General features: G+C 33.9%; 1 protein-coding gene and 1 long non-coding RNA gene across 5 annotated transcripts; both read left to right on the top strand.

The window, feature by feature from the left end:
* The first annotated feature begins 2458 nt into the window (after nucleotides 1-2458).
* On the top strand, nucleotides 2459-6771 carry LOC122604478. Of its 4 annotated transcripts, none has more exons than XR_006324535.1 (6): nucleotides 2459-2597; nucleotides 2774-2918; nucleotides 3768-3872; nucleotides 5068-5270; nucleotides 5364-5524; nucleotides 6671-6771. It is a non-coding gene; the product is annotated as an uncharacterized LOC122604478 (long non-coding RNA). The 4 variants fall into 4 exon arrangements; XR_006324533.1 differs by having other exon boundaries at nucleotides 5364-6473; XR_006324532.1 differs by having other exon boundaries at nucleotides 5364-6771.
* A 3538-nt stretch (nucleotides 6772-10309) lies between these two features.
* LOC122604467 (protein CNGC15b-like) lies at nucleotides 10310-14685 on the top strand. Its single transcript, XM_043777364.1, has 7 exons — nucleotides 10310-11577; nucleotides 11727-12267; nucleotides 12355-12567; nucleotides 12846-13138; nucleotides 13233-13344; nucleotides 13430-13666; nucleotides 13815-14685. Exons 1-7 carry the CDS (start codon nucleotides 11549-11551, stop codon nucleotides 14517-14519), a joined length of 2130 nt encoding a protein of 709 aa, XP_043633299.1. The 5' UTR covers nucleotides 10310-11548; the 3' UTR covers nucleotides 14520-14685.

Raw genomic sequence — 14685 nt, 5'->3', positions numbered from 1 at the left:
TTGTACTTTGAGGCTTGTACTCGAGGGTTGATCGTTTATATGTAGGTTGTTCTTGTTGTGGGATTGCATTTGCATTTGACTTCTCCGATTTTGTGTGATTTGAAAAATTTATTATTGGGGTTGCATATGCTACATATGTTTTTGAGTTGTACATATGCTTTTGTATTCTCATATACTAGAGCACCTAAACATCTGTTTCAACTTTTCTTGTACTTTGAGGCTTGTACTCGATGGTTGATCGTTTGTATGTAGGTTGTTCTTGTTGTGAGATTGCATTTGCATTTGACTTCTTCTATTTTGTTGTGATTTTGAAATTTTTATTATTGGGGTTGCATATGCTACATATGTTTTTCAGTTGTACCTATGCTTCTGTATGCTTATATACTAGAGCACCTAAACATTTGTGTCAACTTTTCTTGTACTGAGGCTTGTACTCGGGGGTTGATCGTTTGTATGTAGGGTGTTCTTGTAGTGGGATAGTATTTGCATTTGACTTCTCTTATTTTGAGTCAGTTTGAAAACTTTTATTATTTGCTTTTCAAATCCCCTGCTTAAAGTATCCATGTATTCAGTTAATTCTCTTGCAACAAATTGGCTAGAGATGTACAACTCGATATCATATAGAACTATCTTTTAAACAAGACTGATTAATTATGTGATGAGGCTTTTTTTTTTTGGGTACACACTTGAACATGTGTTCAATTTCAATGACATAGACTAGAAATGGACTGTTTGATATATGAATTTATCTTTAAAACTAGATCAAATCAAAAACTTAAATAGAGGAATTGCTTGTTTTGCTATATAAATATGAACATGAAATTGGTTTTAGTAAATATACTTGAAATGGACTATTTGATATTATGTAAGTGCTTGTTTGCTATATAAATATGTAATGAGAAAGTGCTTGTTTTCCATGTATGAGTTTTGTTCCAGTCATTCCAATATTAAGCTACACTACTCTGGATTCTTCAGGTTGTAAATGTCGTTTCTCAGGTTCTTATTCTATATTACCGTCTTCTCAGTTATTTATTTTTCTCATTCCATTAATTTTCTTGGATTATCATACATATTGGCTGCATAATTTCATATGTGCATTTAGGTTCCCTTGATTGTTATGAGACCGATGGATGGGTCATAGATAAAATAGCAACAAGATTATATATGATAACCTCTTATCATCAACCAAGGGAATGTATGATGTCAGGTTCCATATCTTGTATTTCTTGCTTTTATAGTTTTTTGTTGACTTGTAGAAGTTAAATTCTGGTTTGCATTTCCTATTGATTTTATATATTTGGCATCTTTTTTTTTTCTTCTTTTTTTTTTTTTTGTAATTTACGTGAATCACATTTTCACTGAATGCCTCTTCAAACCAGGAGGCGTAGGTAATGCCTGTTCAGAACTATTAAAGTAGGGGATGGTTGATACGTTGCTTCACTCTCTATTTTTCTATGTTTCTTGATCTTCTGGTGTGTCATTTCTATTTACGTTGATTTCTTGCACGTTTTGTTGTTTAAGGTCTTGTAATTTGTATGTCGATTTAAATGATATATTCTGTCTGTTCACTTTTTGCTGTTGCAGTGGCGTGTTTTTTTTTTTTGCTGATTGATTCCAAGTGGCTTACAAGCTTGAGCTTGAACATAGTATTTTTTGGTTAGAGCATCACCTTGAGTAGGCCCTCCATTTTCTCTCATCATAGAATTCCCTGCATTAGAATGATAAGGATCTAATCCCTCACCTCTGGTCAGTTCTCTTTTAAATGTTGTTAATTTTAGATTTGGATAATTGTGTTGTCTAGCTGGAAAGCTATCCTTTACCGGTGAATCTGTGCCTTGTCATCATAATTCAGAATGTTTTTGAAAGGTTGTATGATGGGATGATCTTATAAAGGCTTTTATAATGGCAGGTTGGTCTATGTTCTTTGTTTCATTGACTGCCAAGTTGGGGTAAGATTGTTGTTGGTGTTCTTCTTTTCATAGGGTGCCAGGTTGGGTTACGAGTCTACTGATTATCTTGTGCGTTCGTTTGGTTCTGTTGGTCAGGAGGTTCTTTTGGTATCCCAGTTGTACAATTACTTTTATATAGTTTGGTCCAGTTTTCCTTGTGATTAAGTGATTTTTATGAAGTTACTTGTATGTTTGCGGGTCTAAGTTTGCTCTAGGTGACTGGCGGATTGATCGTCGCTATTTCTTTTCCACCTTTTAGCTCGTATTCTTCGTGGTTAAGGGGTTTCTGAAAACATGATTGCTTATGAATTACATGTGTGTTAGGAGAACAATGTGTCTTATTCTTTGTGTTTGTGCCATACTGCCATCTCAATTTCCCTCGTATGATTTTATTTTACCCCCATCTTTGTTATTCTATTTTGATGATTTACATTGCTCTGTGCTTCTTTTTTTTCTCTGCATACTTAAGGCCCGGAGGATACATTTTGTCAACCTATATCATGCAGAAGCAGCAGAACTTGAAAATGGGTGGCTCCGTGTTCTTAATGGCTGGCCCATCTGCAATAGTTATATTTCTTCTCCGGGGCTCTGCTTATCTCCTGATTTATACATTTTTCCTATGTGTTAAGATGTTTTCTTCGTTTGTAGGTATGTTGGGTGCCAATAATTGTTTGGGCCAGTTAAAATGATGATTATTTGTTATTGTGTCTTTCAAGTTCATGTCCGTTGTTTTTGGTTGTATTGGCTTGATGTCTTCTTATCATGAAATTGTTGTGTGCTACTGATCTTTCTTAATTTTGTCTTTTTGAATTCTTTATGACCAGAAGGACTTGCTTATGGGAGCCTGGTAGATTAAAGCAGAAACGTCACTCTAGTTTTTGCACAGCTTGCTGTGTGTCACATTATTATGGAGTGCTTTTCAAAATAGGAGATTTTTAGTGCGATCCTCTGCTCTGTCACATTATTACGGTATGCTTTTCTAATCGCTTTTTCATGTTCCAAATATACAATTCTGTGGTTCTTTTATACAGGGTTATGGTTTTTGTGCTTTGAATAGATTCTAAATGGCTTATGAGTTTAAGAAGCTGAACAACGTCGTTTGCATACATCAGTTTTATTGATTGCAGGCTCCCCTAGTATGGTTAGTATGTAAACCATGACCTTCTGTCAGTTCTAGGTAAAATTTGGGCAGTAAGAATATAATTTTATGACTACTTTCTCTTTTGTGGCATGCACATATCTGGTGGTATATCTTTCACTTTTTCTAAACAGAACAATTGGATGCACTATTTGGAGGATTAATTTTACATCAACGTATAGCTGGTTTCGTTAGGTTTCTTATTTTTCAGTTTTTGTAGGTCTTAATTATGTATAGTGGTTCTATTATAAAATAGTAATAGGGTTATTCACTTTAGGTTATATTACAGTTAGCTATGCTTAATGGTAGAGACACGAATAGATAAAGTTTGTCTTGGTGATTGGCTGTACAACATGATCTTTGCTGTCATCACGAGTCATAATTTTGACTGCAAGTTTGGTTAACATTGTAACGTATATCACCTTTCACCATTTGTATGTTTTGGTGTGTACTATATATGTGTATTGATTTTAGAGATAAAGTGATAACATTGGTTACTTTGATTTTATGAGCCTTATATAGGTTTCCAATGCTGTTTCTTGTAGCCACATTAATAGGCATTCTTATTCGTATATGATGGCTAATGAGTGAGTAGCTATATTGAATACTTGTGTTAGAACATGAAGGAGTCACTGACTTGAAACAGAACTTAATTACTGGACATTTTATTACATATGCAGGTAGTAGTGCAAATGATGGATTCGTCTGAGCATGCTATTGGAGTTGAATTGGGGAACGGAAGTAAATCTACATATACCGATATCTTCAAGTCACTTGGCTCCGGTGTAAGCTGCTAGTTTTTTTTGCATCTACATATCTTATAATTTGACGTGGCCATCGCCATATTGACCCATTTACTTTTGCATGGGTCGATTTGGCTTTTAGTCTGGCTTACCTCAGATTGATCAAATCAAATTAATTAGGTAGAGGGGAACATATCGGATGGGTTTAAAATTGTCCATATTTTTGTTGTCCGAATCAAATATTCCTTTTCAAGTCAAAGTATATCTCTGATTATTTGTAAATTTAACAGATTTAAAGTGTCCACAAGCATGTTTTGAAATTTGGCCAACGCTAAAAAGGACTAGTTTTTATCCGAACCTCTTTTATTCTGGCCACTTTGCCATCTTCAGTGATCATGTTTTCTCTAAGTATGTATAATAGTTTCATCACATGCTTATTGATAGAAACCTATCTTTGTGTGTGACTATTTCTAGTGAACTGAATATGATGGATGTGCTTATTATAGTAAAGTAATTCTAGATATGTTTCTTCAATGGGAAGGGCGTGTCCAAGGTAAAAAAAATTTGGAAGACATTTTGCATGCTTTCATTATCACTTACAAATTTATGGGTAATCTTCTTTCCTTTTTTGTTTTATTAAAATCGATTGTCTGATAATCTTTTTGTGCATTACAGCCAAAGCTTCTTTTGTGTGAACTTTATGTATGTAGGCTCGAGCTCGGCTCGATTATTTTTGGAATACGGCTTTAAAGATCGCAATGCTTAAGTAAAATAAGAAACATTCAATAAGTTAAAAGACAATCTTATAATTTAAAAAGTAAACTCTTTTTAAATATAAAACACAATTCTTTTAAACCCAAGTCTAAGAATAACAATAATCATAAAGAGTAGAGTATTAGACATTAGTAAACAGTAACTAAGGTTCATATATTGCAAATACTTTAGCAAAATGCATTCTACTATACATCATGAGCTTCAAAACCTCAAAAAGCTTGATAGTATACATAAGCTCGATAACCATTCGAGCTAAGCCATTAAAGGCTCAAACTTAGCCCGTTAAGTATTTCGAGCTTGAATTTAAGGTTTGGGCTCGAGTTACTTGATAAAAGCCGACTTGGGTGCAGCCCTACTATAAAGTTAGGTGGCCATGAGGACAAGCTGGGAAATAGTGTTGAATCAATAGATAACTTGATGAATAACTTAATAGACTATGATTGGAGAATCTGTTGTGACTCAGGAAACCATTTCGGGCGGTGCACTGCAATTGTGACTGTAGTTAGCAGTGCTGCCGATAGAATCATCATGAAGACCGGACCATAAAGAACGAATGGCTGGATCAAAGGATTTAGCGGTTGGAAGTGGGAACCTGGCAGAAGTGGAGCATCTGGGTGTGGCTTATAATATTGATTGTGGTGGGTGCCATTATTGGAAGCATCAAAGGTATTTTTACCACTTTTTACCCATTTGTTTAGCTGCTGATTGTTATTTGTCTATAAGATGATTATAAATTCGATTTTAATTTTCTGCTTGAAGCTAACAATGGATCCAGGACTCCAGGGCTTTTACATATGCATGGCAACCTTTGTGGCTCTTATAGTCCTACATTATGACCTTCGTCATGGTTGCCTTTAAAGCCCTTCTCTACCAGCCAGAATGTTGAAATATGCTTAACTGGAGGAACTGGATTCTTGTTTGTAAGTGCACACTAACGTAAACTATCTTATGCTTATGAATTTGAGATCTTTATGATCCCTTACCACTAGGTTACCGTGGAGATGGTTAGCTAAAACTCTCCAAGTGCTTGATGAAAATTTTAAGCTAGTCACCAGAATAGTATTTATGCTCAATGACACCCAAATTAAAGTGATATGGACCTCAATGTTTGCTCATACTTATCTTACAGTGATAATGTCAACTCGAGGTAAAGTGTGTGAGAAACAGGTTGCCTAATAAGGCTCACTGAGTACCGAATTTAGGCCCATGAAATCTTAAAGTGGCATGCCACCTCTAGTATTTGGTGATGCTTCTTTACACATTGATTACAATCATACAGTTTTGTTAATCCTTTAAGGTTTCTTGAAAAAGCTTGGTGATTGCTTGTTTAAAAACAATGGACCCAAATGGTACCTCATTATTAGTCCCGAATACATGTTTTGAAGGCCTGATGCATGACTGATAGCTGATTTAAAGGCTTGATTTTTGGGTAGCGTATGTAAACATTTGGTGCTTTGGAGATGATGGTTCAAAGTACTGAGTCTAGTCAGATAGCTTATATCATACCTTTATGGAAAAACATACCATCCTTGTGTGGAAGCAGCAAGGTTGGATCAAGTGGTTAACACCCTTGCCTCTGGAAACAGAGGTCATGGGTTCTATCCTCATCCCTTGCAAGGTTGGAGGTCCTTTTCTATCTTTAGATAGAACTTGGAAGCAGCCTCTCTACACTGTTGTTGTAGGGGTAAGGCTGTCTACATCTTAACCTCCCCCATATACCGTCGAGGTATTGGGACCCAAAACCTGTGGAAGACTGCATTGGGGGCGTTACTTTTTATACCATCCTTGTGTGGGTTGTATTGTATCTAAGTTGAAGATTTTGATCAAGTCTGATAACTGGTCAATGAACTTTACAACACCACATAGCAGGTTTTCTTTCTTATCCTTTTTATTTGTCAAGCAAGTTCTTTTCCTTCTGCTATCTGTGTTCGTCATTTCCGATGGTTTAATTAGGGATCAAATTATTCTTGAAAATGGGTGATTTATGAAATGTTCATTAGCTTTTCATCATCTAGTACATATCAAGATTACTTGCTGAGAAGGTTTCTTTTTTTTTTTCTTTTCAGAGTCGAGCTTGCAATGTGGTGGGAATGACAATGGGATAAGTATCCTGGATTGTAACAAACTTTGGACGAATGTCTAAAGTAGGAAATAACTAAAGTTTTGTGTCTTGTATGTAAACAACTTTAAAAAATGTTTATTGTATGTAAGAAAACATATGTGGCAACCATATAGAGGTGCCACTTGTCTGATTTTAGTTGATTGAATACATTTTCTTACATACAATAAATATTATTTTCGAGTTGTTAAACATACAATACACACAACTTTAGTTATTTCTCTATTATAGACATTCGTTCAAAGTTTGTTTCATTTCAAGATACTTATCCCAATGACAATCTCTCCAGAGAAGGTACTAATAATTCAAATGTGATTTTTCAGTTTAACTATGCATTACACTAACTATTATATTACTAAATTCATCGTCTTCCATTTATTAAACTAATGATTTTGGTACGAAGTTTGGTTTGTTCTTATTAAAAAGATAAAGATATGAAGTACTCCGTAATAAATGTAATGAAATGAGAAGCATACTCAGAAGTCAGGAAAATATTTTGAGGTAAATGATAAATCCTCCTAATAAAAACTTTAAATCACAGGTGTAATCTATTCATTCTCTCTTCTAATCTCATTCTTTGGTTTCACCAAATGTCATGATGATATAGTTAGGAGGAATTTTAAAAGGATTGGTTAGGAGTATTAATCATTCCTTAAAAAGTAAGATGACCGACACTTTTTTTTTTTTTTGAAACGAATTGAAAAATTAGAATGCTAGTCTGGCTTTGTTGGCTTCCATGTCCAAACCCGTTATCCATGGGCTGGGTTGGGCCCCGAAACCCTAACATCTACCTACCTGCATCCTGCATGGGAGTCCCCTTTTATCTATTTCCCTTTCCATCATAATTACGGAGTAGTTACCTTTAATTATTTTATTGACAGTTTCCTTTTATACAACAGTATAGAATATAGGGTTTAGTGTGCTGGAATGCAACAAACTATGCCCAAAAAGTTATAGTGTGCATAAACTAACGTTTTTTTTAATTGTATGCATAAACTTAATAAAAAAGTTTATATTATGCAACTTTTTGTGACCGGCTAATAAAAACCTTACACGTGACCGGTTCAAAAAAAATTTTTTTACACGTGGCAGCTCATACGGGCTGCTACGTATACACATTGCATGATTTGAACATTTTTACTAAGTTTATGCATACAATAAAAAAAAACATTAGTTTGTGCACACTATAACTTTTTGGGCATAGTTTGTTGCATTCTGGCGCACTAATCCCTAGAATATATTAAAGGTTTTTAGAAAGATTAATCATATTCTATATCTATCTATATCTATATCTATCTATATATTAAATATAAGTCGAAGAGTTATAATTAATATGTTTATTCTATATAAAAAATAAAAATTCACTTTTAAGTTTTATGATAAGTGTATAACTATTTTATGCATCTTAAGTACAACCTTTAAGGTTGTATTTAGCTTGTTTCACTTCCACTAGTATTAGTTGTTCCTTGTGACTTGCGTAACAGGTTATACGAAACTTATTAAAATATAAATCTGTTAAAAGTAGATGTGATAGGTTAAGGTCAAACACAAAACTAACTAAAATCCTGTTAATATGTTCATGTAAAAAATGCCCATTTTGATGGGGTACTCATAAGTTGAAGCTTCTAAGTATTAGCCGTAATTAAATCAATAGTTTAATTATTTTTAAAAAACCACAGAGTTTTTCATTTCTAAAGTGAAAAATGTTTGAAAAACGATAAGAATAAGTTTTTTGAAGCACACCTTTTAAAAGCTACATTATCTTTTAAAAATAAGAAAATAATTTATTCTTTTCATCAAAAAATGTTTCAAAAAAATCACATTTAAAAATATTAGTTCTTTAGAATATTACTTCAATTTTTTTATGATTAAACACCTTTTTTGTTTTTTCTTTTCAACAAACAACATAACAATCGATATTTAGTAATGTTATCTGATTAATAAACACGTTTTTCATTTAAAATCAGTTTAGTCCCTTTCTCCATGAATAAATTATGATGTCTTCTATTCCAAAGTATCAGTTTAGTCATCAAAAGTCAAGATTCAAATATTATATTTGAATTTTGATTTTTGATTTTAATTTAAAGGTATAACTTTAAAATATCTAAATTTTTTTTTAAGGGTACTATGATATTAGTTGACTTCGATATCTGCCGAATCGGTTGATTTGCAACCAATAGATGCGTCATTTTCATAAATCACTTTTTTTTTTTGTTTTTTAAGGTTGTTTTTTAATAAAACTAGATTATTGTCCCGCGTAATATGCGAGATAACATATTTAATTAGTGACAAATTATCGTTTCACAATATCATACATTGACAACCATATATAAAAGATGTTGAAAATAGATTAATTAGTATCATGGTTCCAAAGTTGTAAATTAATTAGTATTTTGTTGTTAATGTATGTCTTTATATAGAAAAAAAAAACATAAAATTTTTAAAGGATGATAATTCATTTTGAAAGTTTACTTTTTGTGTTTATAGTTAACCTTTTGAAATTTTTAAAATTAATTTCACATCAATATATTGAGGTTTCGAAATTGCTATGATTACATGTGATTGACCTGCATACATGTGATCATAATAATATTCGTGCACATGTGATCAAGAATTCAAATCTCTACATAATTGTATAAAGGATGATAATTCATGCTCCACACAATTATAAACTTTAAAATTACACATAAGTTATTCAGAAAACAATAAAAAAAAAATAATTTTCATGTAAAGAACAATCATCGGTTGGGCTTGATTTGAAAAGTTCTCAAAGGTTCTCGCAAAAAAAAGGGTTCTCAAAATAATTTTTTTTTTATTCAAGGTCAAAGTTTGAAAAACAAAGATTTTAAAATATCAAAATAAAAAACTTCTAAGTTCTAATGATTATGAGACAAAAAGAGTATAATTTATCGATGTAGGTTTTAAGTGAGGCTAGACAGATGCAGAGACGGAGCCAGAAAATTTTTCGTGAGCAGACAATGTTAAAAGTTTTTTGTCATACTTACAAAAGTCGTATTTGAGAATGTAAAAAACCTTAACCCTCAAAAGAATTTCGTTCTTGCACCGGGTGTAACACTCATATTTTAAAATGCAAGTTTATTTTGAAAAAAAAGGCCGCACGCGTTGCACGAGGTCTTGTTGAATGAAATTAAACATATTCTATCATAATGCAAAAAGTCGAAAATATATCTAATATTTAATAATTGGCTTGTGTATACATCTTTCCTACATGACTATATATTATCATTGTTATAATTAGTTGTTCGTAATAAATATATATATAATAATTGGAAAGAAAATATTTTTTTGCACAAACGACGTACTACACATTTACGTAATCAAACAAAGAAAACTTTTTCTTTAACCTTTCTCCATTCTTTCAATTAAAAATCAAAACAATTCAAGTTTTTTATTCTGTCTATGGAGAGTTTTATATTAACATTAATGCTTCGATGACCTATGACTTTCAAAAAATAAGTTTATAACAACGGATGTAACATTTGTATGTATATTCTACTATTTAATTTTTTATTTTTAGAAAAAAAATTATAAACATCTCATTTAAATTTTGAAAAATTACATTGTACTAAAATTAGAGTGGGAGCAGCTGACCCCACTGCCCCTAAAGTAGTTCCGTCCATGGACAGATGCTTGAGGCCCTGAATAATTAAAGCATCAAATTTTAATGTTACTAAAAGAATAAAAAATGAGATCTAACCTAATGGTATCACTTTCATTCATTAACTATACCAATATCTTATTTCATGGTGGGGCGTGCGGTAACAACTCTCCTAACTATACGAATATCTTATTACACTACATAAATTGTAAGAGTATCATAACTTGTTAGGTGCCTGTGTTCTTTGGATTTGTTTGGGTCCGAAGATCTGACTACTTAGGTTAATCATCAAAATATCAATGAATGAGTCAATGAGTAATTAAAAACATAATAAAAATACCAATTTTCATATCAGTTAATGTTATATATGTTTAATTTCTGGAAGTACGTAACGTGAGATTAAATTTTCATTTACGTTTTTTAGAGATATGAGAGAGGGGTTGTATTCCTAACTTTTGAAATCATAAACGTTCTTGCAATTGTAGTTCATTGTAAAGTATTATCATAAGAAAAAAAGTCATATAGAAGTGTATTCAAAGTACAAATAAAATACACTTCCATAAAACGTAAAGAGACATGATGAAGGAAGGAAGAAGAATCTTTCCGCATATAATAAAGTGACGCAAAGATTGCTCTTCAAAGTTCAAACCTCCATTAAACATATGGCATCTATAAAGTGTCCAAAATTACATACACACACACACAACCACGTTTTGTAAGTTGCATGTTCCTGTCAATAAAACAAATTTGTCTTTTAACAAAGCTCCATTTTCTGCCTTTTTATTGTTTTCAGGGTATCTCACTATCTCTGTCAGATCTCAACTTGTTTCATTTAAATATGATTTCTTTTTGAATACCTGACTGACAGATCAAAACTTCAATTACTTATCTATTTTAAATCAACCAACCAACACTTAGTTTTATTTTTCAAAGAATTTGTCACATGTTTTGACCTTAATTTTTGGTTTTGAAAGTAGATAAGTACTGTATACAGATATAATTTTTATACATTCACTTCACATGATTTCTGAACGCCCTTTGAAGCAAACCTTTGAAGGGGTTCTCTTTTCCCGGTTAATAACTTGCCGCCGGTCAGGTTTCCGGTGACACTAAACCTTAATCTTTACTTTTTTATATATTAGAATAATATAAAGGGTTTTAGTTTCAAGAATTCATTTCAAGATTCAATCTTTTTATCGACCCATTATGTCATTTGCCAATACAAGATCTGTAAGGTAACTAAAATTTCCCTCTCAAATAAACTTTGACTTTTTAGTTTTCAAATTTGTTAGTATATACCATAACCGTGGCCTACTAAAATCATGAAAGCAGGGGATATGGGTGTTTGAATTTTTCTGATGTATTCTAAAGTGAATGTATACAGATTTCAAGATGATACTGAGCCACCAAAGTTCCAAATAGTGAATGGAGATAATTTGTTTAAAGTGAAATACAACATTGATGGAAAACAAAGACCAGAGACAAGAAAGCCCGAAAAACACCCAACAAGATCATCCTTAAAATCCAAAGTGTTATCAAGAGTTTTCTCCGAGGATTACGAAAGAGTGAAGAAGAAAATCTTGGATCCACGAGGTTTAACCATACGGAAATGGAACAAGGTTTTCTTGGTAGCATGTTTGGTTTCTTTATTTGTAGACCCTTTGTTCTTTTACTTGCCATCAATCAAGGAAAATGCTTGTATCGACATAGGGTTCAGCCTTAAGGTTAGTCTCACCATTGTGAGATCAGTAGCAGACCTGTTCTACATCATTCAGATATATGTAAAGTTCATGACTGCTTACGTGGCGCCTTCTTCCCGTGTTTTTGGGAGAGGTGAGCTTGTTATAGATACCTCAAAGATAGCAAAAAGATATATAACAGGCGATCTTTGGATCGATTTCATTGCTGCCTTGCCTCTTCCTCAGGTTTATATTTGATAAAGATTGTCATAATTAAGCTTTTGTTCAATGGAACACTACCTTTTCATTTTATTGTTTTCTTGATGATTTTAGATGCTAATTTGGATAATTATACCAAGTTTGAATGGTTCAGCCATGACAAATACAAAAGACGTTCTGCGTTTCATCATCATTCTTCAATATGTCCCCAGACTTTATCTTATCTTCCCCCTCACTTCACAAATAGTCGGAGCTACCGGGGTCGTCACAGAAACAGCATGGGCTGGAGCGGCATATAACTTGATGTTATACATGTTGGCAAGCCATGTAAGCTACAAAGTTTCCATTGGAAGTGGCAATTAGTTGCAATCCATTTTTTTTAGATGAGGTCGATTTTGGATAAGGTTTTATCATTGATGGGCAAATGGTCAAAGTTTAAAATTTTGCCCAAAAATGAAAGAGATAAAAGAGTTGGCATGTCAACCTGACCCATTTTCACCCATTACCCAAACAGCCTGAACGGCCCATTTAAGTAAACCTCTTTGTCTTCTAATGATGGAGGAAACAAAAATAGTACTAATTGTCTTCTAATCTTACTTTTACAGTTTGTAGGAGCTTGTTGGTATCTTTTATCGATAGAAAGACAAGAAGCCTGCTGGAGAAGCATATGTCTCCATGAGGATCCAACTTGTGAGGACAATTTTTTCGACTGTGAAAGAAAGAATGAATCAGCTAGACAATCCTGGTACCGCACGAGCAATGTGACACATCAATGTGTCCCAACCAGTGGCTTTTATCCATTCGGTATCTATGGGGAAGCATTGGAATCGGAAGTTACTTCAGCCTTGTTCTTTAACAAGTACTTCTATTGTCTTTGGTTCGGTTTGAAGAATCTCAGGTAGAACACTCAACACATTCTGGTAAATATTCTTTTTTATCATCATTCATTGAACCTAAATGCAATGGTGTGGTTTGTTGCTTGGACTACGCAGTTCTTTGGGGCAAAATCTTTCAACGAGCACTTACGTTGGTGAAATCATGTTTGCGATTGTCGTTGCTGTTGTGGGACTAGTTCTTTTTGCATTGTTAATTGGAAATATGCAGGTAACTCATAAGTATTTCTTGTCTATTTGAGATAATTTGTTTTCGGATATCAGTATATGGTGACATGCTGTAAGTTTGTTGACAGACATATCTTCAATCAACTACAGTTCGACTAGAAGAATGGAGAATCAGGAGAACAGATACAGAACAGTGGATGCGACACCGCCAACTGCCACCAGAACTCCGCCAGTCCGTTCGGAGATATGATCAGTATAAATGGGTGGCCACTCGAGGGGTGGACGAAGAATCCCTTCTCAAAGGACTTCCATTAGATCTTCGTCGAGATATAAAGCGTCACCTATGTTATGATCTAGTTCGACGGGTAAGTTTAGTTACACGCTTTATGATCATAATTATAGGCCAGCCTATATAAACCCGCGCTAAAAATGAGTCTTTGACCCATTACCCAACTTGTCTCGACCCGTTTGTCCTAGAAAATATAAAATGACAAATTTTATTTTCATTGATAGGTCCCGCTATTTGATCAAATGGACGAGCGGATGTTAGATGCTATCTGCGAGAGACTAAAACCGGCTTTATGTACTCAAGGGACTTGTTTAGTCCGTGAGGGAGACCCTGTTAACGAAATGTTGTTTATCATTAGAGGAAACCTGGATTCTTACACTACCAATGGTGGTCGAACTGGTTTTTTCAATTCTTGCCGAATTGGGCCAGGTGACTTTTGTGGTGAAGAGCTACTGACATGGGCTTTAGACCCACGTCCAAGTGTCATCCTCCCATCCTCCACGCGTACAGTGAAGGCCATCTCAGAAGTTGAAGCCTTTGCACTTATTGCCGAAGACTTAAAATTTGTTGCATCACAGTTTAGAAGATTACATAGTAAGCAGTTACAACACAAGTTTCGGTTTTATAGCCACCAGTGGCGGACATGGGCTGCTTGTTTTGTTCAGGCGGCTTGGCGTAGGTACAAAAGGCGAAAGAGTGCTCAGGAACTCAAGGCTCGTGAGAGCTTCACCAGTGTTGATCATGAGTCAGAGTTTAGCTCACCATTGTATGGTCATGGTGGGAATAGCATGGCTTCTCCAGACCCTGGTTACGGTGTCTATGCTACAAGAATGGGCTCAAATAGAAGGCCCGGTGGCTCGAAGTCAGGTGGTGGTGGTGGATCATTGCAAAAGCCGGCTGAACCTGATTTTTCTGTAGTTGAGGAGTGAGTATTATTGTAAAGAAAGCCACATAAGTGTGGGAAAGTGATAAAAGAAATCGAAAAATACTATTCCTGAAATATCTGTGAATACGTAGACTTGTTATGTATTTTGAGTTTTTGACTTGAGATTCTTGAATTATACGTGGTCTAGTCTAAAGAAGATGGAAACAAAA

Source organism: Erigeron canadensis, chromosome 1, assembly GCF_010389155.1.
Source record: "Erigeron canadensis isolate Cc75 chromosome 1, C_canadensis_v1, whole genome shotgun sequence".
Lineage (NCBI taxonomy): Eukaryota > Viridiplantae > Streptophyta > Magnoliopsida > Asterales > Asteraceae > Erigeron > Erigeron canadensis.
The sequence above is the reverse complement of the archived record's forward strand: the minus strand, read 5'-3'. Positions and strand labels throughout refer to the sequence as shown.

Bases quoted from the DNA above. Each gene is read 5' to 3' on its own strand.
- LOC122604467 (XM_043777364.1), top strand. From the start codon at position 11,549: ATGTCATTTGCCAATACAAGATCTGTAAG. The intron at 12,568-12,845 runs GTAAGCTACAAA...TTACTTTTACAG, and splicing joins TATACATGTTGGCAAGCCAT to TTTGTAGGAGCTTGTTGGTA. The intron at 13,345-13,429 runs GTAACTCATAAG...GTTTGTTGACAG, and splicing joins TGTTAATTGGAAATATGCAG to ACATATCTTCAATCAACTAC.